This window comes from Pseudophryne corroboree, chromosome 3 (assembly GCF_028390025.1).
Source record: "Pseudophryne corroboree isolate aPseCor3 chromosome 3, aPseCor3.hap2, whole genome shotgun sequence".
Classification (NCBI taxonomy): Eukaryota; Metazoa; Chordata; class Amphibia; order Anura; family Myobatrachidae; genus Pseudophryne; species Pseudophryne corroboree.
In genome coordinates, this window is record NC_086446.1 from 365457560 (window position 1) to 365480523 (window position 22964).

At 43.3% G+C, this 22964-nt stretch overlaps 1 protein-coding gene across 3 annotated transcripts in view; it reads left to right on the forward strand.

Annotated features, from left to right (window-relative positions):
• The window catches only part of ZNF281 (zinc finger protein 281), a 121252-nt gene that overhangs the window by 98193 nt on the left and 95 nt on the right, over positions 1-22964 (forward strand). For all 3 annotated transcript variants that reach the window (XM_063959843.1, XM_063959844.1, XM_063959845.1), the window contains 3 exons: positions 15118-15201; positions 15688-15806; positions 17076-22964. The exon at positions 17076-22964 is cut by the window's right edge and continues 95 nt beyond it. In XM_063959843.1, coding sequence (XP_063815913.1) covers positions 15118-15201; positions 15688-15806; positions 17076-18698 — 1826 coding nt within the window. In that variant the 3' untranslated portion in view covers positions 18699-22964. The remainder of the gene's footprint in view (positions 1-15117; positions 15202-15687; positions 15807-17075) is intronic.

The window sequence follows — 22964 nt, forward strand, 5'->3', positions numbered from 1 at the left end:
CGTGGTGCAAAACTGTCATTATCAGTTTCAGACGCTGCCGTTTGGATTGTCCACGGCACCTCGGGTCTTGACCAAGGTAATGGCCGAAATGATGTTTCTTCTGCGAAGAAAAGGCGTATTAATTATCCCTTACTTGGACGATCTCCTGATAAGGGCAAGGTCCAGAGAACAGCTGGGGGACGTAGTAGCACTAACCCAAGTAGTGCTGCAACAGCACGGGTGGATTCTGAATTTTCCAAAATCTCAATTGACCCCGACGACACGTCTGCTGTTCCTGGGAATGATTCTGGACACGGTTCAGAAAAAGGTGTTTCTTCCGGAGGAGAAAGCCAGGGAGTTATCCAAACTTGTCAGGAACCTCCTAAAACCAGGAAAAGTGTCTGTGCATTAATGCACAAGAGTCCTGGGAAAAATGGTGGCTTCTTACGAAGAGATTCCATTCGGCAGATTCCACGCACGAACTTTTCAGTGGAATCTGCTGGACAAATGGTCCGGATCGCATCTGCAGATGCATCAGCGGATAACTTTGTCTCCACGGACAAGGGTGTCTCTTCTGTGGTGGTTGCAGAGTGCTCATCTGTTAGAGGGCCGCAGATTCGGCATACAGGACTGGGTCCTGGTGACCACGGATGCCAGTCTGAGAGGCTGGGGAGCGGTCACACAGGGAAGAAACTTCCAGGGAGTGTGGTCAAGCCTGGAGATGTCTCTTCACATAAATATACTGGAGCTAAGAGCGATTTACAATGCTCTAAGCCTGGCAAAACCCCTGCTTCAGGGTCAGCCGGTGTTGATCCAGTCGGACAACATCACGGCAGTCGCCCACGTAAACAGACAGGGCGGCACAAGAAGCAGGAGGGCAATTGCAGAAGCTGCAAGGATTCTTCGCTGGGCGGAAGATCATGTCATAGCACTGTCAGCAGTGTTCATTCCGGGAGTGGACAACTGGGAAGCGGACTTCCTCAGCAGACACGATCTACACCCGGGAGAGTGGGGACTTCATCCAGAAGTATTCCACATGATTGTGAACCGTTGGGAAAAACCAAAGGTGGATATGATGGCGTTCCCGCCGTAACAAAAAACTGGACAGGTATTGCGCCAGGTCAAGAGACCCTCAGGCAATAGCTGTGGACGCTCTGGTAACACCGTGGGTGTTCCAGTCAGTGTATGTGTTTCCTCCTCTGCCTCTCATACCAAAAGTACTGAGAATTATACGGCAAAGGGGAGTAAGAACGATACTCGTGGCTCCGGATTGGCCAAGAAGAACTTGGTACCCGGAACTTCAGGAGATGCTCACGGAAGATCCGTGGCCTCTACCTCTAAGACGGGACCTGCTTCAGCAGGGACCGTGTCTATTCCAAGACTTACCGCGGCTGCGTTTGACGGCATGGCGGTTGAACGCCGAATTCTAAGGGAAAAAGGCATTCCGGAAGAGGTCATCCCTACCCTGGTAAAACCCAGGAAGGAGGTGACTGCACAACATTATCACCGCATTTGGAGAAAATATGTTGCGTGGTGTGAGGCCAGGAAGGCCCCGACGGAGGAATTTCAACTGGGTCGATTCCTACATTTCCTGCAAACAGGATTGTCTATGGGCCTCAAATTAGGGTCCATTAAGGTTCAAATTTCGGCCCTGTCGATTTTCTTCCAGAAAGAATTGGCTTCAGTTCCTGAAGTCCAGACTTTTGTAAAAGGAGTACTACATATACAGCCCCCGGTTGTGCCCCCAGTGGCTCCGTGGGATCTTAATGTAGTTTTGGATTTTCTCAAATCCCATTGGTTTGAGCCACTCAAATCGGTGGATTTGAAATATCTTACATGGAAAGTAACCATGCTACTGGCCCTGGCTTCAGCCAGGAGAGTGTCAGAATTGGCGGCTTTATCGTATAAAAGCCCATATCTGATTTTCCATTCGGACAGGGCAGAACTGCGGACGCATCCTCACTTTCTGCCTAAGGTGGTTTCAGCGTTTCACCTGAACCAGCCTATTGTGGTGCCTGCGGCTACTAGCGATTTGGAGGATTCCAAGTTGCTGGACGTTGTCAGGGCATTGAAAATATATATTTCAAGGACGGCTGGAGTCAGAAAATCTGACTCGCTGTTTATACTGTATGCACCCAACAAGCTGGGTGCTCCTGCTTCTAAGCAGACGATTGCTCGTTGGATTTGTAGCACAATTCAACTTGCACATTCTGTGGCAGGCCTGCCACAGCCTAAATCTATCAAGGCCCATTCCACAAGGAAGGTGGGCTCATCTTGGGCGGCTGCCCGAGGGGTCTCGGCATTACAACTCTGCCGAGCAGCTACGTGGTCGGGGGAGAACACGTTTGTAAAATTCTACAAATTTGATACCCTGGCTAAAGAGGACCTGGAGTTCTCTCATTCGGTACTGCAGAGTCATCCGCACTCTCCCGCCCGTTTGGGAGCTTTGGTATAATCCCCATGGTCCTGACGGAGTCCCAGCATCCACTAGGACGTCAGAGAAAATAAGATTTTACTTACCGATAAATCTATTTCTCGTAGTCCGTAGTGGATGCTGGGCGCCCATCCCAAGTGCGGATTGTCTGCAATACTTGTACATAGTTATTGTTACAAAAAAATCGGGTTGTTATTGTTGTGAGCCGTCTGTTCAGAGGCTCCTACGTTTGTCATACTGTTAACTGGGTTCAGATCACAAGTTGTACGGTGTGATTGGTGTGGCTGGTATGAGTCTTACCCGGGATTCAAAATCCTTCCTTATTGTGTACGCTCGTCCGGGCACAGTATCCTAACTGAGGCTTGGAGGAGGGTCATAGGGGGAGGAGCCAGTGCACACCACCTAGTCCTAAAGCTTTTATTTTTGTGCCCTGTCTCCTGCGGAGCCGCTAATCCCCATGGTCCTGACGGAGTCCCAGCATCCACTACGGACTACGAGAAATAGATTTATCGGTAAGTAAAATCTTATTTTAATGCACAAAGTTATAAAAAAAATATTGGCTAAAATGGCCTTCAGGCTGTGTGTATAAGGTTTACTTCAGGGGGGTTGTACCAGCGCACTGGGTTGATGAGCTCGGTGAGCTGCTTACAAAGTAGGGTGACTGACCTACAGGAACAAGTAACGATTTATGGTTTGTAGCGCTCAACCTATATGAGTATGTAAATGATGATGCTGTGAAACCAAACGAAATTTCAGAAAAATATATTAAAGTTTTATTACTAAAGAACACAAATGCATACTTTGTGTACATGCATTGAGAAAATATAAAAATCGATCTATTTAGAAAAAGTCCTTGGTAGTGATGGGAATATTGTTGGGGATGGTCCAATGCTTGACCAGAGTTCTGGGGTGCACAACCAGATTGAATTGACTGTAGTTCTGATGATGTATGGTAGCCAGTCAATCCAGGAAACAGAGGTAATTAATTGTTTTGGGTGATTGAATGGAAACAAAGATAAAAAAGTAATATTACGAAAAAAAAAAATATATATGAAAAAAAAAAAAAATATATATATATATATATATATATTGCTTGGAAAAACTATATATATATATATGTCAGGAAAAAAGGAGAGTCTGTTTAGCTGTGACCCAGCTGGTTATATTAAATCCGAATAATGATATGGAATAAAAGTCACTTATTGAGTAGTCAGCGGCGTCCCGCTGACTATTTGGCTCGAGCTACTGATGGTACCTGGCTTGCGGTGATTGCGGTGTTTCCCCGGGGTTCAAGGTGCGCCTGGTGCGGGGAGGGTAAGGGGACAGGGAGCACTGGACTAAACAGGCCCCGTGGGAAGGGATTCACCCACTCTGTCCTGGTTCGGACAGTGATGGGAGATCCGGCCACCACAGGGACTGATCTGGCGGCGATTAGCGGTGTGGGCTTGTTGAGAGCTGTCACCGCCCTTCGTCCGCCGGGACCGGAGCTGCTAAACCTGTCTCTCCCCCCTCCTCCGCTATTCGGCTCGACAAAACACCCCACCGGCTTACCTCTTCTCCTTCGGGTCTCTCTCCGTCGCTGATGGCTTCTTACGGGTAGGGGAGTCACGTGACCCCCGCTCGGCTTTGTCTTACAGGATTTCCACGGCCCGTACTGTCTGTATGGTGTCGGTATGAGTGTGGTAGTGGATAGTAGATGCCCAACGCGTTTCAACCCTCTAGGGGTCTTCTTCCAGGGATTCGTATGTCGACCTACCCGGAAGAAGCCATCAGCGACGGAGAGAGACCCGAAGGAGAAGAGGTAAGCCGGTGGGGTGTTTTGTCGAGCCGAATAGCGGAGGAGGGGGGAGAGACAGGTTTAGCAGCTCCGGTCCCGGCGGACGAAGGGCGGTGACAGCTCTCAACAAGCCCACACCGCTAATCGCCGCCAGATCAGTCCCTGTGGTGGCCGGATCTCCCATCACTGTCCGAACCAGGACAGAGTGGGTGAATCCCTTCCCACGGGGCCTGTTTAGTCCAGTGCTCCCTGTCCCCTTACCCTCCCCGCACCAGGCGCACCTTGAACCCCGGGGAAACACCGTAATCACCGCAAGCCAGGTACCATCAGTAGCTCGAGCCAAATAGTCAGCGGGACGCCGCTGACTACTCAATAAGTGACTTTTATTCCATATCATTATTCGGATTTAATATAACCAGCTGGGTCACAGCTAAACAGACTCTCCTTTTTTCCTGACTTATATATATATAGTTTTTCCAAGCAATATATATATATATATATATATATATATATATATATATATATATATATATATATTTATTTTTTATTTTTCATATATATATATTTTTTTCGGAATATCATTACTTTTTTATCTTTGTTTCCATTCAATCACCCAAAACAATTAATTACCTCTGTTTCCTGGATTGACTGGCTACCATACATCATCAGAACTACAGTCAATTCAATCTGGTTGTGCACCCCAGAACTCTGGTCAAGCATTGGACCATCCCCAACAATATTCCCATCACTACCAAGGACTTTTTCTAAATAGATCGATTTTTATATTTTCTCAATGCATGTACACAAAGTATGCATTTGTGTTCTTTAGTAATAAAACTTTAATATATTTTTCTGAAATTTCATTTGGTTTCACAGCATCATCATTTACATACTCATATAGGTTGAGCGCTACAAACCATAAATCGTTGTGTGTATAAGGTGTATATGTAACATAAATGCATTCTGTGCTTAGATTTAGGTCCCATCACCATGATATCTCATTATGGTATGCAATTATTCCAAAATACGGAAAAATCCGATATCCAAAATACCTCTGGTCCCAAGCATGTTGGATAAGGGATACTCAACCTGTACCAAAAAGTTCAGTTCTCAAAAGGGAATTTACAAGATATGCCCAATAGCCAGAGGAAAGTGCGGAGCCACCACACAGTCTTCTTTTTTTATTCCCTTTTATTTTTCGTTCTCACTGGGCACAGTGGTGAGGTCTGACACACTTAACCTTAACCCCTTTCCTGGTATGTTCACATCAGATGTGATCACACCAGGCTGTGCTTTCTCTGACATGACCTGTCGGAAAGCTCACTATGCGGCTGCAGGAATAGAATCTTTGTGCATTTGCCACTCTGAGGGACCTCCGGTCCTTCTGTTTTCTGGTTCCCTCCCCTCCCAGTGCCTGTTGTGCTGCCAATCACTGCTGATTGGTTAGCCCGGCAACATCCCCTACTCAATGGCTACAGACATTAGCATCCATTGGGGAAATTAAAAAAAACAGCCCTCACCTTACCTTAGGAGCCTGTGGAGGCTGCAGAGAGGATCACGTGCCACAAAACTGAAGTTGCAGTGGTTGCGATGTTCTGGCCATAGATGTTGATACCGATGGTTAAAGATTATTATTATTATTATTATTATTATTTTTTATAAAGTTGTATTTGATATACTTTTAAATAAAAAAGTTAAGTGGTTCAAGAGCTTAGAACACACTGATAGAAAAGGATTGAAAGGAAATAAAAGTAGAGAAATATACGCTATTGTAAGAACTTACCGTTGATAACGGTATTTCTCCTAAGTCCACAGGATAACAATGAGATATGATGAAGCGACAACGGATTTGCACCAATCTGTCAAAGCTTTCCGGCCTCCCAGCATGCAACGGGCTCGTCCATATATTCCCGCCTCCTGGCTCAGGCAAATCAGTTGTATTCCAAAGCTCAAGGCAGGAGCATCATAGATAGCCCTAATCGAGCGATAAGAACACACATGCACACCCTTCCGTACAAGAAGGAAGAGGTTAGTGAGTAAAAGGATCCTCAAATCAGGTGGGTGGGATCCCTGTGGACTTAGCAGAAATACCGTTACAACACAAACAAAGCGTCAGACTTCATAATGAAAACCATATCCTGTACGTAGACCTGTAAGGCTCTGACCACATCCAAAGACAAGTCCCCCTCAGACCAACCTTGGAAGGAGGGGACCACAATCGGCTGGTTTATGTGGAAATCTGAAACCATCTTAGGTAAAAGCTCTGCTCTGTCTTCATGAAATACTAGGAAAGGACTTTTACATGATAGGGCACCTAACTCTGAGACCCTTCTTGCTGATAGTAAAGCAAGGAGCAGCACTGCTTTCCAGCTCATATATTTTAGATCCGCCCTTTCCAAAGGCTCAAAAACGGCCGATCACGGGCCGTGGGAGGACGAATAGGTGGTTGTATTCTCAACACACCTTGTAAAAATATTTGGACCTCCTGTAAGGACGCCAGATGTCGCTGGAAAAGGGTCGAGAGGGCAGAGACCTGTACCTTTTAAGGATCCCAATCTCAAACCACCATCCAAATAATTTAGGAGAAACCTCAGCAGTCTAGCAAGGCAGAACTCTCTAGGGTTACAACCCCTATGCTGGCACTAGTCAAATGTACTACTTCCAGATTCTATAGTAATGTGACACAGTAACTGGCTTCCTTGCCGCTAACATGGTAGTAATAGCTGATTTCGGGATACCCCTGTCTTAGTATCCTGGTCTCAAGAACTATGCCACCAAACGTAGTCCGTTCACATCTGGGTGAAGAAATGGACCTTGTGACAACAGGTCCTCCCTATGTGGCAGTTTCCAAGGATATTCCGCCAGGAGACCCCTCAGGTCCGAGTACAAACTTCTGCAAGGCCAGTTTAGTGTTAATAAAATTACCCACGCTCTTTCTCGTTTCACCTTTTTCAACACTCTTGGTAACAGGGGAAATGGCGGGAAGATGTACACCAGATCGTATGTCCAGGGAATCGTCAGCTCATCCATCGCCTCTTCTGTTGGATCCCGCGTCCTGGCCACATAATCTTGGCAGATGATGGTTGTTCCGAGAGGCCATTAGGTCTATTTGCGGTAGATCCCACCTTCTTACCACTGCATCGAATACCCGTGGGTGTAGACCCCACTCCCCTGGATGCTTGTAGTAACAACAAAAGGTAGTCTGCTTCCCAATTGTCCACTCCTGGAATGAAGACTGCCAACAGGATTATGCTGTGCTTTTCTGTCCAAGACAGAATCTTTGTGGCCTCTCTTAAAGCCATGTGGCTTCTTGTTCCTCCCCGACGGTTTATGTATGCTGTTGCCGTCAGATTGTCCGACTGCACTCTCACGTGCAGAGATCATACTAGGTCTTCCACCAGAATGCATTGTAAATGGCCCTTAGCTCCAGTACATTTATTGAAAGACTGCTCTCCTGCGGTGACCATCTTCCCTGAAACTGATGGTCGTCCAGTACTGCTCCCCATCCTTTGAGACTAGCATCTGTTGTAAAAAATTTCCAATCCCAGGATCCAAACCTCTTTCCAGCCACTATGTTCTTGTGGACCGACCACCAGATTAACGAGGTCCTGGCCTGGGGCGACAAGCGAATCCTTCGGTGAAGAAGTAAAAGCATACCCAGCCTGAGCAATCAGTTTCAGCTGGAAAGGTCTGGAGTGTAGTCTGCTGTATTGGATCGCTTTGAAAGATGCTACCATCTTTCCTAAAAGCCGTACACAAAGCTGCAGAGACCCCGTCTGGTTCTGTAGAACATGACATAGCATTTCCTTGATGTCTCAAGTCTTGTCTTCTGGGAGAAACACTTTCAGATGTATTGTATCTAAAATGAGACCCAGGAATTAAATCCTCTGCGTCGGTTGCGGATTGGATTTTTTGAAAATCACAATCCAGCCGTGTCGAATCAGTAACTGTTGAGTGATCTGAGCATCCCGGATCAACTGGTCTTGAGAGGGGGCCTTGATTAGAAGGTCATCCAGATATGGTATTATCGTTACCCCTAACGATCTCAATTTCGCCACCATGACTGCCATGATCTTTGTGCAGATACTCAGGGCTGATGATAGGCCGAACGGTAGAGCTCTGAATTGGTAATGAGACTTGCCCACTACAAGCCGTAAATAGGCTTGATGCGGATCCAAATTGGGACATGGAGGTAACCATCCTTTATGTCCATCAACACCATGAACTCCCTTTGCTCCAGACCCGCAATAACCGATTGTATTGATTCTATCTTGAATCTGTAAAGCTTCAGAAATAGATTTAACACTTTTTTTAAATTGAGGATTGGCCTGACATACCCATCCAGTTTTGGCACTACAAAAAGATTTGAATAAAATCCTGTACCTCTTTGAGAAGTCGAGACGGTTATAATTCCGTTTAAAGTAGCTTTTGAATTGCCTTGTCTAATGTCCTCACTCTTTGAGGTCACTGAGGAAGGCCTGTCGTAATGAACGGACTGATGTCGGTTCAGAAACTCTATTTTGTATCCCTGGGAAATGATATTGTTCCTGATTTCTGGTGAGGTTTCGGCCCAGGAGTCCTGAAACCTTATCAACCATGTGCCCACCTTGGGAGACCCAAGGTGAGCTGGGAGACCGTCATGCCACGGTCTTGTCAGCAGGTTTAGCGTCCTGTTTTCGGGCTGTGGACTGGGAATGGCTCTGCTTCTGTTTCCATGAGCTTGTTTGCCAAAACCTCCTTCCTCTGGCGCGATAGGATTGAGACCTAAATGAGTTCAACACCGGACCAGAGTAGTTCCTTCTGACCAGTGGCGTAGTTCTCGGATACATGGTAGGCAGAAAAGTAGATTTTCCCGCTGTTGATTGTGAAATCCACTTGTCTAATTCCGGACCAAGTAAAGCCTCCCCTCAAAAGAGGATTGCCTCCACTGCCTTCTTGGAATCTGAGTCCACTTGCCATTCTCTGAGCCACAGAATCCTTCTAGCCGTTATAGCTGAAGCCGAGATGTGTAACGATATCCTGCTAGCATCCTTTGCAGCTTGGCAAATGTATGTGGCCGACTCCCGGTTATGCTCCGCTAGTCGAACTATCTCTTCATGGCTGTTATCTACCGCCACTGCCTGAACAATCTGACCAGCCCATGCTACAATAGCCTTATTTACCCAAGCACTGATAATCGTAGGTCTTTGTGATGCTCCAGCCGCCACAATGATCGACTTTAGTGTCGTCCCCAACTTACGATCTGACGCATCCTTTAGTGTAGTCACATCTGATATCTAAGATTTTCTTCTTTGACAATCTAGCCAGGGAAGCGTTTTTAATCGGAGGAATCTTCCACTTAGACATGACACCCTTGGGCAGTGAGTAATTAACTGAACTTTTTGGGAATCTGGATAGCGTCTATCTGGTTGCTTCCATGCTTCTCCCATTTGATCCTGGAGAGTCTGAGTAATTGGAAAAACTGCTGTTTGTGGTTTCTGAGACTCAAATAGATCAGACCTAGGTTCCTTAACTACTTCTTCCCTGAAGTTAAGGACCTGTTTTACTGCTTCAATAAGGCATTCTAACCTCTTGACCTCAGCATCCTCCTCCTGAGGACTGACATCAAGTACCGCCTCTACGGACTCCCTCCTCATCCTCTGAGACCCTCCTCCGACTCTTCCTGCAGGAGAGGAAGGCGTCTCCTTACTGCTTTACGCACATTCTTTTCTACTTGTGCAGGGGGAGTAATTCTAATTAGAAATTCCTCCATAGTTTTGGAAAAACCCGCCGCCCATTCTAAATGTTGCTTGCGGGATTCCGCCATTCCCTTACAAATATCTGCCAGGGCATTTTCCCATGACCCTGATGGATCACTGCTTCCAGGTTGAGCGTCCATTCCTAAACATGTGTCGCATACCCCGGAGCTGGCAACATTAGTGGTCTTCTTTTTTTTTTTTTTTTTTTGTGGTCTTGGTTGGTGCTTTAGACATGATAAAACACCCACACACCAATCAGCAGTACTTTCTCCCTATTAGACTAGGAGGAGATAGCCTGTAGGGTATATAGGGAGCAATGAAAAAAAATAAATCGGAATCACACAGCTGGAATGACATTAAAATTAAAACAAAAATCAAACTTATTAACCAGCCTAATGTTTACAACCCCCACACCACCAACTGTTGATGCAGCTTGAGTTGACCGGGTTGAAATCCTGGTGCTGCTCCTCCGCAGGACCTGTCAGCAGTGTCCCTTGGAAGACAGACTATATATAGTCTTTAATCAATTAATTTCAGAAGATCTCAGCAGTAGAGCCTATAGTAATATCTATTCTCCCTGCCAGCGCCAGTATACCTGTCAGCATGCATCTGAATGAAACAACCTTATTTCCCCCTCTGTTACTGGACTCTCAACATGTCCGCCCCCCTCAAAGGATTTTGCGCTCTATCTGTGTGCCCACCAGATAAACCAAAATGGCTGAAACAGATTTTTAGTATGCACCTCGCAGCCCCTGATCCCTAATGTATCTGGTTGCTTCTGTGGAGACTATGCATTGCTGCCCCATTAGCCTGTCCTGCGCACCCACAGGGAGCCACCATTACCTCCGTGTCTCCTGTACCCGCGTCCTGTAATGCACTCCGGCTGCCGGCTATGTGCCTGACTGACCCGTGACCGCTGATTGGAGCCTGCCATCCTGTGTTTAGCGGTAACCTCCGTGGCTTTCCTCAGTAAAGTGGTCAGAAAACTTGTCATCAGACATTGACACAATAGATAGAGACGAGATACTCCTAATGTTGGGTCATATCAAAGACGCTGCTGCGTACATGCTAGAAACCATGAAAGATATTGGTCTTTTGGGATCAAGAGCCGCTACCATGGCAGTCTCAGCACGGAGGGCGTTGTGGATTCGCCAATGGAATGCTGACTCAGATTCCAAACGGAATATGTAGGCTCTCCCGCATTAAGGTGAGTCCTTATTTGGAGATGGGCTGGATGTTTTAGTTCCTGCGGCTACCGCAGGTAAGTCGACATTCTTGTTATTGCTCCTGCGCCGGCGAAAAAGACACATCACTCTCAGATGCAGTCATTTCGGCCCAAAAATGACAAAAAAAGATAAAGGTTCCCCTTTCTTTGTGGGTAAAGGAAGGGGAAAAAGGAAATAAAGTCCACAGTGTCTCCAGGATCACAGGAGTAGAAATCAACCTCTGCTTCTGCCAAATCTTCAGCATGACGCTGGGGCTCCCTTGCAGGAGTCCGCTCAGGTGGGGGCACGTCTGAAACTCTTCAGTCAGTTCTGGGTTCACTCTGACCTAGACCCGTGGGTCATACAAATAGTCCCACGGGTACAAACTGGAGTTTCAAGACATTTCCCCAGGCCTTATTTTCAAATCGAAAACCAAAAAATTGTGCCAGGATCAAAATTTTGTCCTGGTTCCCTTGTTACAACAAGGAGAAGGGTTTTATTGCAACCCTTTTCGTGGTTCGAAGCCGGACGGCTCGGTCATACCGATTCTAAACCTGTATACTCTGAATCTCTACCTGCAAAGGTTCTAGTTCAAGATGGAATCTCTGAGGGCAGTGGTTTCCAGTCTGGAGGAGGGGGACTTCATGGTGTCAGTAGACATAAAAGATGCCTACTTACACGTTCCCATTTATCCTCCACATCAAGCTTATCTGAGATTCGCAATACAGAATTGTCATTACCAATTTCAGACGTTGCCGTTAGGACCTTTCACGGCACCGAGGGTTTTCACCAAGGTGATGGCAGGAGATGATGGTCCTCCTTCGAGAACAAGGAGTCAATATAATTCCTGACCTGTAAGATCTCCTGATAAAAGCGAGATCCAGGGAAAAGTTGGTGCAGAACATGGCACTCTCCCTGACCGTACTTCAACATCACGGTTGGATCATCAGTTTTCCAAAGTTACAATTGGAACCGACGACAAGATTGTCCTTTCTGGGAATGATACTGGACACAGAAGTACAAAGGGTATTTCTTCCAGTAGAAAAGGCTCTGGAAATCCAGAGAATGGTCAAACAAATTCTGAAACCAACGAGTGTCGATTCATCAGTGCATTCGGGTGTTGGGGAAGATGTAGCGGCCTACGAGGCCATACAGTTTGGCCGATTCCATGCCAGAGTGTTCCAGTGGGACCTATTGGACAAGAGGTCCGGATCCCATCTACACATGCATCAGAGGGTAATCCTGTCATCCAAAGCCAGAATCTCGCTCCGGTGGTGGCTACACAGTTCTCACCTCGTAGAGGGACGCAGGTCCGGGAGTCCAGACTGGATCCTGGTGAACATGGATGCAAGTCTCCGAGGCTGGGGAGCAGTCACAGGGAAAATGCTTCCAAGGAAGATGGTCAAGTCAAGAAACTTGTCTTCACATAAACGTTCTGAAGTGGAAAGCCACTTACAATGGCCTTCTACAAGCGGTGCATCTTCTTCAAGATCACCCCGTACAGATCCAGTCGGACAATGTAACAGCAGTCTCGTACATAACCCGTCAGGGCGGAACGAAAAGCAGGGCGGCTATGCCTGAGGTGACAAAGATTCTCCTCTGGACAGAAAGACATGCAAGAGCTCTGTCGGCAATTTTCATTCTGGGAGTGGACAACTGGGAAGCAGACTTCCTCAGCAGACACAATCTCCATCTAGGAGAATGGGGCCTCCGCCAAGAAGTCTTCGCGGAGGTGACAGGTCTTTGGGGAGTTCCTCAAGTAGACATGATGGCATCTCGTTTCAACAAGAAGCTTCGGTGATATTGTTCCAGGTCGAGAGACCCTCAAACAATAGCAGTGGACGCACTGGTGACCCAGTGGGTGTTTCGGTCGGTGTATGTTTTCCCTCCACTTCCACTGATACCAAAAGTTCTCAAAATCCTAAGAACAGGAGTTCGAGCGATCCTCATTGTCCCAGACTGGCCAAGGAGGGCTTGGTATCCAGATATTCAGGAGTTTCTCATAGAAGATACTCGGCCTCTTCCTTTTCACGAGGATCTGCTGCAGCAGGGGCCGTTCGTGTATCCAGACTTACCGTGGCTACGTTTGACGGCATGGCTGTTGAGCGCCGAATCCTAGCCAAAAGGGTATTCCCAAAGAAGTCATTCCCACTCTTATTCAGGCCAGGAAAGGAGTGACGTCTAAACATTCCACCGTCTGTGGAGAAAATATGTATCTTGGTGTGAATCCAAGAAGGCTCCAACGGAAGAGTTTCAGTTAGGACGTTTTCTCCATTTTCTCCAGGCGGGTGTGGATGTGGGCCTACGCTTGAGTTCAATCAAGGTCTAGATTTCGGCCTTTTCCGTTTTCTTTCAGAAAAAATTGTCTCCCTTCCAGAAGTTCAGACATTTGTGAAAGGGGTTCTGCACATCCAACCTCCTTTTGTGCCTCCTGTGGCACCATGGGATCTTGACGTGGTGTTGCAGTTCCTTCAATCGGATTGGTTTGAACCTCTCCAGGAGATACAGTTGAAGTTTCTCACTTGAAAAGTGGTCATTCTGTTGGCCTTGGCATCCGCAAGGAGGGTGTCTGAGTTAGGGGCCTTGTCTCACAAGAACCCTTACTTGATTTTCCAGGAAGATAGGGCGGAGTTAAGAACTCGTCAGAAATTTCTTCCGAGGATGGTTCCTTCTTTCTATATAAACCAACCTATTGTGGTGCCAGTGGCTACTGGCACTTTCGCTGCTTCAAAGTCTCTGAATGTGGTCAGGGCTTTGAGAATTTATCGCGACTACAGCTTTGATACGGAAAACAGAGGCTCTGTTTGTCCTGTATGCTTCCAACAAGATTGGGTGTTCTAAGCAGACTATTGAGCGCTGGATCAGTGGTACGATTCAGCACGTTCATTCCACGGCAGGATTGCCGGTACCGAATTCGGTGAATGCCCATTCTACTAGAAAGGTGGGCTCATCCTGGGCGGTTGCCTGGGGGGTCTTGGCATTGCAACTTTGCCGAGCAGTTACTTGGTCAGGGGCAAACACGTTTGTTAAGTTTTACAAGTTTGACACCTTGGCCGATGAGGACCTACAGTTTGGTCAATCGGTGCTGCAGGGTCATCCGCACTCTCCCACCCGTACTGGAGCTTTGGTATAACCCCATGGTACTGAATTGGACCCCAGCATCCTCTAGGACGTATGTGAAAACAGGATTTTAATACCTACCGGTAAATCCTTTTCTCCTAGTCCGTAGAGGATGCTGGGCACCCAGCCCAGTGCGTACTTTACCTGCAGTTGTTATTTTGTTGAAATTGTTTTCAGCAAGTTTGCTGTATTGTTCATGCTGTTGGCATGTATTTTGTTGAATACCATGTTGTGTGGCATGGTTGAAGTGTGAGCTGGTAGGAATCTCACCATTAACTTAAAAGTAAATCCTTTCCTCGAAATGTCTGTCTCCCTGAGCACAGTTCCTATACTGAGGTCTGGGGGAGTGGCATAGAGGGAGGAGCCAGTTCACACTCTGAAAAAGTCTTAAAGTACCCATGGCTCCTGCGGAACAGTCTATACCCCATGGTACTGAAGTGGACCCCAGCATCCTCTACGGTCTAGGAGAAAAGGATTTACCGGTAGGTATTAAAATCCTGTTATAGAAATAAACCATTCATGGAGCAAGAGCTCCTTTACTTACTACATTGTGCTACCTCCGGTCTGCACCCCAGCTGTCTAGTAATCCAGTATCCCCTAGTGGATGATAGAGAAATGAAGAATTTTTTTAATGTAGTACATGTTTTTTTTTTTTTTTTTTTATTGTCTTATGCATCAAAATATCTAAAGCTTTGCTTCATCAAAAATTAAACTAATTCTTTCCAAGGAAGAGCTTGGCTGTATGGCACTACCCGTAATACTTTGTCTGTGAACATCCCTACTGTATGTTAATCAAGGCTATTGTCTGAATTTTGTTAACATCTGTATCTGTTTCACAGCCAGCTGTGTTTTTCTCTTTTGTAGGTGAAAGACCGTTTCAGTGCAGTCAATGCAATATGAGTTTCATTCAGAAGTATTTGCTGCAGCGGCATGAAAAAATACATAGTGGTATGTATGTAAATGGCTTGCATTTGTGTTGTCTTGGTTTTTCCATCACATTTTAAACTTGTAATGAGTCTCTTTGGTGCAGGTCCTTACATTTGAAGAGTCTTAATCACGTCTCTAGCTTGAGCTTATTGGGTTTCCATCCCAAAGTAACATGGACAGGCGGTCATCAGGTCACGTGGCTCATCACATTAGGATACTTTAGTGACCTGTTTCATGGGTAAAATGCCCGCTTCCTCAGTCTGTTTATGCCAATATTTGTGATGCAAGTCTTTTCATAATAGTCTCCATGGTTATTTTCTACTTACACAGGGTGGCTGCCGTTCTTAATGATAGGCACCATGCTGATGTGGCACATGTAGCAAAGATCAAAGGCCGATATGCCAGGTCAACACAGATCCCGTCATTGATAACGGCAGCCATTACTGTTTATTGCACTCTGTAGTACTGGTGAATTTAAGTTACTTACATTTTTCATTAAAATTTTAGGAGAAAAACCCTTTAACTGTGATCAGTGCAACATGAAGTTTATACAGAAGTACCACATGGAGCGACACAAGCGGACACACAGTGGAGAAAAGCCATACAAGTGTGATACATGTCAGCAGGTACATAGAATTACAACTTAAACGGCATACAGGCGGTGCGATGCAGTCTAACGGACGCTATTGACTATATTGTGGCCAAAGGCATGAACCTCCGATATAGTCAATATTGGCCCTGCCTACATAGTCTTTTTTTCCTTGCGTTGCCGACCCTGCGGCACCACGCATCGGCATCGCAAGCTGTATACAAGGTGCGATATGCACTGTATTCTCTACCGATACAGACTATATAATCCATACCGGTTGTTATAATGCACCATGTTTATGCCCCATTAGACTTAGTTGACTGAAACTTATAAGTGTTATTTACCTAAATTATTGTGATTATAATATACATTTACAATAATCACTTTCCATTGTAGGTTTAGAGCTTTTGTTTATTGTTAGCCCCATTTAATTGTGTGTTTTTCGATTTTAGTTTTTTTTAGTCTTATAAGCTTAGATTTGTGATTCATAAATCCTCCCTATGAGACCGTTGTGCATACTAGCAGCACTACATAACAAGGGCATGCCGACCCAAAGTTCCCAACCTTGAGAAAATCCTTTCCCGCAGACAAATAGGTTTGTTTTCCTTTAATATGACTGCTAATTATCTCTTATCTGTGCATTGGATATGCTTTAACCATTCAATATATATCCCTGTTGCCTACTGGCAGTCAGGAATGATCCGGGGCGAAGGGATATCACCCTGGTCGTAGGCGCAATTGCCGATCGTTCTGATGTGTAGCCAACCTAAGAGTAAATCTATTTCAATGTGAATTATGTTTTCAGTTGAAACACCTGACCATTTTTAACCTGAGTGTCCATTTTCAAAGGTTAATGACTGGAAGATAGCATGCCCCTGAAAGGTTATCTTTTGTTTTTGCTGTGATTTACAATGTCTGTCCAGGTGTACTATTAATGGGCCTAATCGCAACAGCAAATTTGTTAGCAGTTGGGCAAAACCATGTGCACTGCAGGGGGTGCAGATATAACATGTGCAGAGAGTGTAGATTTGGGTGGGGTGTGTTTAAACTGAAATCTAAATTGCAGTGTAAAAATAAAGCAGACCGTTTTTACCCTGCACAGAAACAATATAACCCACCCAAATCGAACTCTCTCTGCACATGTTATATCTGCCCCCCTGCACTGCACATGGTTTTGCCCATTAGCTAACTGACCAAATCCTGAGGTTGCCCATTTAGCTAACAAATTTGTTGCTGCGATCAGATCTGAATTAGGCTTTGTTTGTTTCTCGCTGTTAATTTATGAAGGTGTTTTGTGTTTTGACAGTACTTCTCAAGAACAGATAGGTTGCTGAAGCACAAAAGGACATGCGGTGAAACCATGAATAAAGGAGCCTTGGAGCCTGGGTCATCAAATCCTAATATGGATAGTTTATCTGGCAACTTTGATCTATCTCAGGGAAATTCCAATTTTTCTGGGCGCAAGAAAAGCAAGTCTAGAAATGGTTCCTCACATAAGGACCATAAGCAAGGCAACAAACTAAATGAGTCACATATGGTAGCTGGTTTAGACATTCAGGCTTATGCAGTGGATGTCCCAAATGTGTCTTCCGGTAGTATTTCATCTGGCACTTGTATGGATGAATTGGACACCAAGATGCCAAAATTAGTGTTCAAGAAGGTAAGCCGGAAACAGGCAGAAAAGAATGACCTCTCCATGGAGTCTGTGTCAGCCAACATGGTTATTCATAAACTTTCAAACAAACATAATGGCCCTCTTGATATGGTGGGAAATACCAATGTGGACACCATGAATCTCCTTCAGAGTTCAGGTATCAAAGGTTCTACAAGTAGCAATTATGATGATGCAATGCAGTTCTTGAAAAAAAGAAGATATTTACAAGCTGCTGGCAACAACAATGCCTATGCTGTGAATGTAGGGCATATGGTGGCACAACAGTCTGTAATTCAGTCTGCAGTTTCTAGTGTCGATGGGGACAGCCCGTTAACACTTATAGATTCACAGGCATTGAATGTTGAAATAAAGAACTGTCATGACAAGTCTGTCATTCCTGATGAGATTCTTCAGAGTATCTTGGATCACTACAGTCATAAATCGGTTGGGCATCCTGATATTTCTTTCAACATTGCTGAACACCATGTAGAACTTCAAACGGGAGATGGCAGTGATTTAGTTCACGAAGATGTCTGTTCAGATTCTCAGTCTACACCAAATGATAAGGCCAATATGTTTCAGGAGTATTCAAAATATCTTCAGCAAGCTTTGGAGAGAACAAGCCATACAACGTCATTCCCACTGGGGCCGAGTTTACAATTCGTAAGCCTGTCTTCATCTCTCGCAAACCATTCTCTTTTTCCCGACAAACAAATTTACACTACATCTCCTCTTGAGTGTGGGTTCAGTCAGTCGGTAACTTCAGTATTACCGTCCACTTTCCCAAAGTCGCACTTTGGCATGGTGGTGAGCCCCCAAACTGGATTTGCATTGTCCTTGGAGGCAGCACATCAGCAGTTGACTCCTTCACAAGAGTTGGCTGAACAAATAGAGTCACAGAAAACCTTAGATACGTCCTCTAGCTACCAGATTTCATCTCAGGAATTGAATGGGCAGAAAGATCAACAAAAAAGCCTGGAGTCAACTTCAGGTTTTCACCTTCAACCTCAGGATTTGGCCAGTCCTTTAGAACAGCGGAAGGACCTCAGACCACAAGTAACTTGCCAGATAGAGAACTTTGCACAAGCATTTGGTTCCCAATTTAAATCTGGTAACAGGGTGCCAATATCATATAACACTAGTACTGATGGTGGTGTGGATCATAGGTTGAGGACTTCAAATCCAGAATTCTCAGGGTACACAAATTTGTTATCTGATGTAAATGAAACGGGTAGTACAAGAGTCAAGACATCAAGTAGTCAAGGCTTCAGGTGAGGCTGTAAGTTTGCCCAGGCATTTGAGGTCTTTTAAAACATGGTGTATTTTTTGTTTTGATAACACTGCCATTAGAATGTTTCTACACAATCGTAATAAGAATTATGTAATCTATGCCCTGTCAATGCAATTTATTGTTTTTCGTTTTTTATTTTAATTATTATTATTATGAAAGTGTTGTGATAGTTCAGCTTGTACCTAATTTTTAAATTCAAATTTAATTAGTTGGGGGGAGGGACGGGGAACAGGGTAGCCAAAACATAATTTCAGAGAGAACTGCTTGGCAGTCTTTTTCCTCAATTGCAAATTTCTTTAAGGACTGATAAAATGCCCATTGTCAAACCATAAAAAAGCAGGATAAAAATGATTGGACTCAGGAATGGAGTTTTGAGCAGAGGCACATAATATATGAAAATTCCTTTTAAACAGTGAAACTTGCTGTTTTCACTCTTGTCCTAACAATTTCATATCTTCAGACTAGTTCATGCCTGTAACCTGTATTCCAATATATATTTAATATTCTCTGCAAAAGCTTTAAATTAACAAACTTAAAATACTATCAAGATTTTTGACAAATTATGTATGTACAGTGTTCTCTTTATTTTTTCCTTTGATATACCTCATTTTTACTGTTCATGCAGCATTCAGGAACATATGTATTTTGCAATATCGTTCAAAATAATAAAAGAAAACATTGTGTTCAAATTATTTTATAGATATGTCTAGAATGTTATAAAATGAATACAGCCTGTATACCAGTAAACAGCATAGTATTCATTATGTTGTCTCTGTATTAGACAAACAAACCACATTGGCTCAATCACATAGAAATAAGAATATATATGTATATCCACTTCAGAATGCATACTGCGTCTCTATAAATAGAGATAAGTGGAACCTGGCGGACTATTACCAGTTCTAAAAGCAAATGCAAAAGCCGAGTTGACATTGTACCTTTTTTTTTTTTTTTTTATGTGTCAAACTGTTTCACTCCTTTTTAATGTAGATCACATGCGCTTCATCATAAATTGTTGACTGCTCATCCTTGTGCCACACACCATGTAGAATTAAGTAGAATTATTTTATATTCTGATACCCCTCCACATCCTTTCCCTGCCATAAGTCTTAATGTAAAGAAGTACCCGGCTGTTCCAGAGGTTTCATTGAACTTCTCATTTTAAGTTGGTTACATAATGATGATTGAGTTTGATGCAGTTGCTAATCAAATGGTGTATAAGTGACTACAAAAAATGTGTGGTGTGTAGCCATTAATTATTAGGTCTGAATATCGTTCCTAAATATGACCCTCTCAATTAACTTGAGTCCTCTGTGGAATAATGGCTCTAGTCAGTAGCATGTTCCCTCTTTTATTATATGAAAATAGTTATAGCTGCTTGGCAATATTTACAGTAAATCTTTGGAAAGTAAAAGATAAAAGGAAATGAGGCAGATGTATTAATCCTGGAGAAGTGATAAAGCAATGATAAGTGCAAGGTGATAAAACACCAGCCAGTCAGCTCCTAACTGTCAATTTACATATTGGAGCTGATTGTCAGGTACATTATCACCTCGTACTTATCACTGCTTTTATCACTTCTCCAGGCGTAATACATCTGCCCCAGTGTGTTTTTAAGCCGTGTGTTCCTTGCGTTCAGATTGTGCATATTCTTTGTTTTATCTTTTACCTGTGTTTTTCTCTCGAAACTCCTCTTCTGGCTTCTTTGTTACAGATAATAGCTGGCTTTTTAAAATAAGAAAAAAAACTATATTGGTAGGCATTTAAAAACTGTTCTACAGATAACAAATAGGTGCTACACAGAGCAACCAATTTTACTTATTTTACTTTCATTTTATGAGTCAACCATATCAACTAGTTTGACTTTTTTCTTTTCCCTATTGCAGCATCCCAATTTTAAAATAATTAACTGTACAGCAGTCTTATAAATGCTGAACCCCACCCCCATCTGTTAAGACCAATTATATATTATTGTGCGTGGGGGTAGTGAACAGTAGAGTACTAATGTTTCTGTGACTCTTATCTCTATTATCACACGTTGGATTTTGTAAAAGAAAAAAATCTTAATAGTTTTTGGCTTTCTATACAGCATCATGGGGCAATTGTATAAAACCTTCTACAGAGTAGAAAATAGGGTAATTGGATAAGTTGCACATAGCAACCAATTACTGTAATATTCTAGTTAGACATTTTATAGAATTCACTTGATAAATGCCAGCTAGAAGCTGATTGCTGTAACTTCACTCTTTAGAAGGTTTGATAAATTTCCATGTTTAAAATTAGTTTTCTATTTGCTTACATTGTTTGTAAGATGAGCCTTTTTGCCATGTGAGTAGACTTGTATTGCAACCAGTTTCTTTACAAGTTGAAGAGTGAAATGAAACGGTACATTACTTTTTAAGTATAGCTAAAATATAATATCCTAAAATGCTTATTAATAAAATAAGCAAATCAAGTTTGAAAGTTAAGTGCTCCATTCACAGTACTTACGCTTGACTTTTTAAATCATGTCACTTATCAATTTTGTAAACAAAAGTGTTATAAGTAATAACCTTCCATTGTTTTCATCAGCCATTGCTCATTTCGATCACGTTTTTATGTTTATGCACTAGCTAATAGAGAAGAAGAAAAAAATCCAAGGGGCTGTTTTTTTACACAGGTGGGCTTTTGCTGTAAATTGGCGTGCTGCACATAAGTAATGACTAAAAAGTTGCAGCAACACAGGGTGCCTTTAGATGTAAAGTGTACCTAATTTCTGGGCCAATCCGTTTTGATCCACTCAGAACTATTTAGTGATATCATTGTAGTCAATTGGCTGCATCCTGATTGGTTTAGTTTAGTCCTTAAATGTCTGCATCCACTTTGTGCAGGTGACTGGTTCACTTTTCAATCAAATATAAATTAGATGGTTTGCTTCATTAAATGGAAAGTTAGGATAATGGGTGATGCAGCAAGGTTGCACATGTGTTTTGATACAATGTTAATGTGATTTTTATTGATGTTTTGGAGGGGAAATAATGCTTCTGATATTGAGGCCTAAATGTGAGTTGGAAATTTTCACCTCGACCTTCTTGTTACATTTTTATTTGATCTGGATAATTGTTTATTTTTTTCCAGTGGGTTGCAGTCTATTCATGTAGCTCATTTTTTGTGTGTTCTGTATTTAAAGTGTAATTGTTGCCTACATAATGCAACTTGGCAATTCCCTAGCAGCCGGTGGGTGACCTCACTGATCTGTGAGGTTAATAGTTCCTAAGGAGTTAATAAGCTGTGTTCTCCTAATCGGTGAATAAAAGCCCAAATAGCTTTCTCCACTGTGTAGACAACATGTACACCACATGCATTGTCCATTTCAAACGGGTACATGCTTTGAAATCAGTATTATGGTGATTTTTTTTTTTTGTATGAGATGTCGTTGTACATATGGGTTGGCTGTGCAATAAAAAAAAAATATAACTTTTTTTTTTTTTTTTTTTTTTTTCAACTCCATGCAACAGTATGCACATTTGAAATCCTTGTTCTTAATTTCCAGTTGTATACAAAGGAGGGGAAAAATGCCACAGTGTAAAGCCATTTTAATGTAAAGATGCAAGTTTGTCCTTTTTAATTATTGCTGCTGCAACAATGACAGTTACGCAGGTTGATATACATTTCCAAACAACTCGTTAAGCAGGTGGCTTCGGTTCAAACTGACGTTGGTTACTAGTGTTGAGTAAGGTCCCTTTTGTGTGTGTCTTTTTTGTTTTTTTTGTCCGAACAATCTGCTGTGGAAACTGCTCTCTAACAAATCGTTGGGGCTAAAAGTGTTCATAAGAAAACAAACTTGGAAGTATTATTGCCTTTTACAATTATGATTTGCCTGTGTAATTTCATAATGTCCCTGTGTATGTACTGTTTATGGTCTATTTATACACTACAGCAATGCAATGTGTGTTTTAAGATAATCAGAACTTGCAATTGTACAAGATATCTGCAATTTATCAAACCGGCCCTGTTTTTATATAAATGAAATATAAAAATATATAAATAGAGCGATGAAGTTACTGTTTTGAAATGTGTAAAACGTTCTCCGGATGCGCCAAATTCCAGGAATATTTTGAAATCAGTTTAGCTTTGACTAGATAAGCAGCAGCATGGACAAGCAATATGTTAATATTTGTTTTTTGTTTTTTTTTTTATTATTAACTTGGACACCGAAATAGAAAATATGGATTTATCTTCTGCTGACAGGATTCCACGTTTACAAAAAA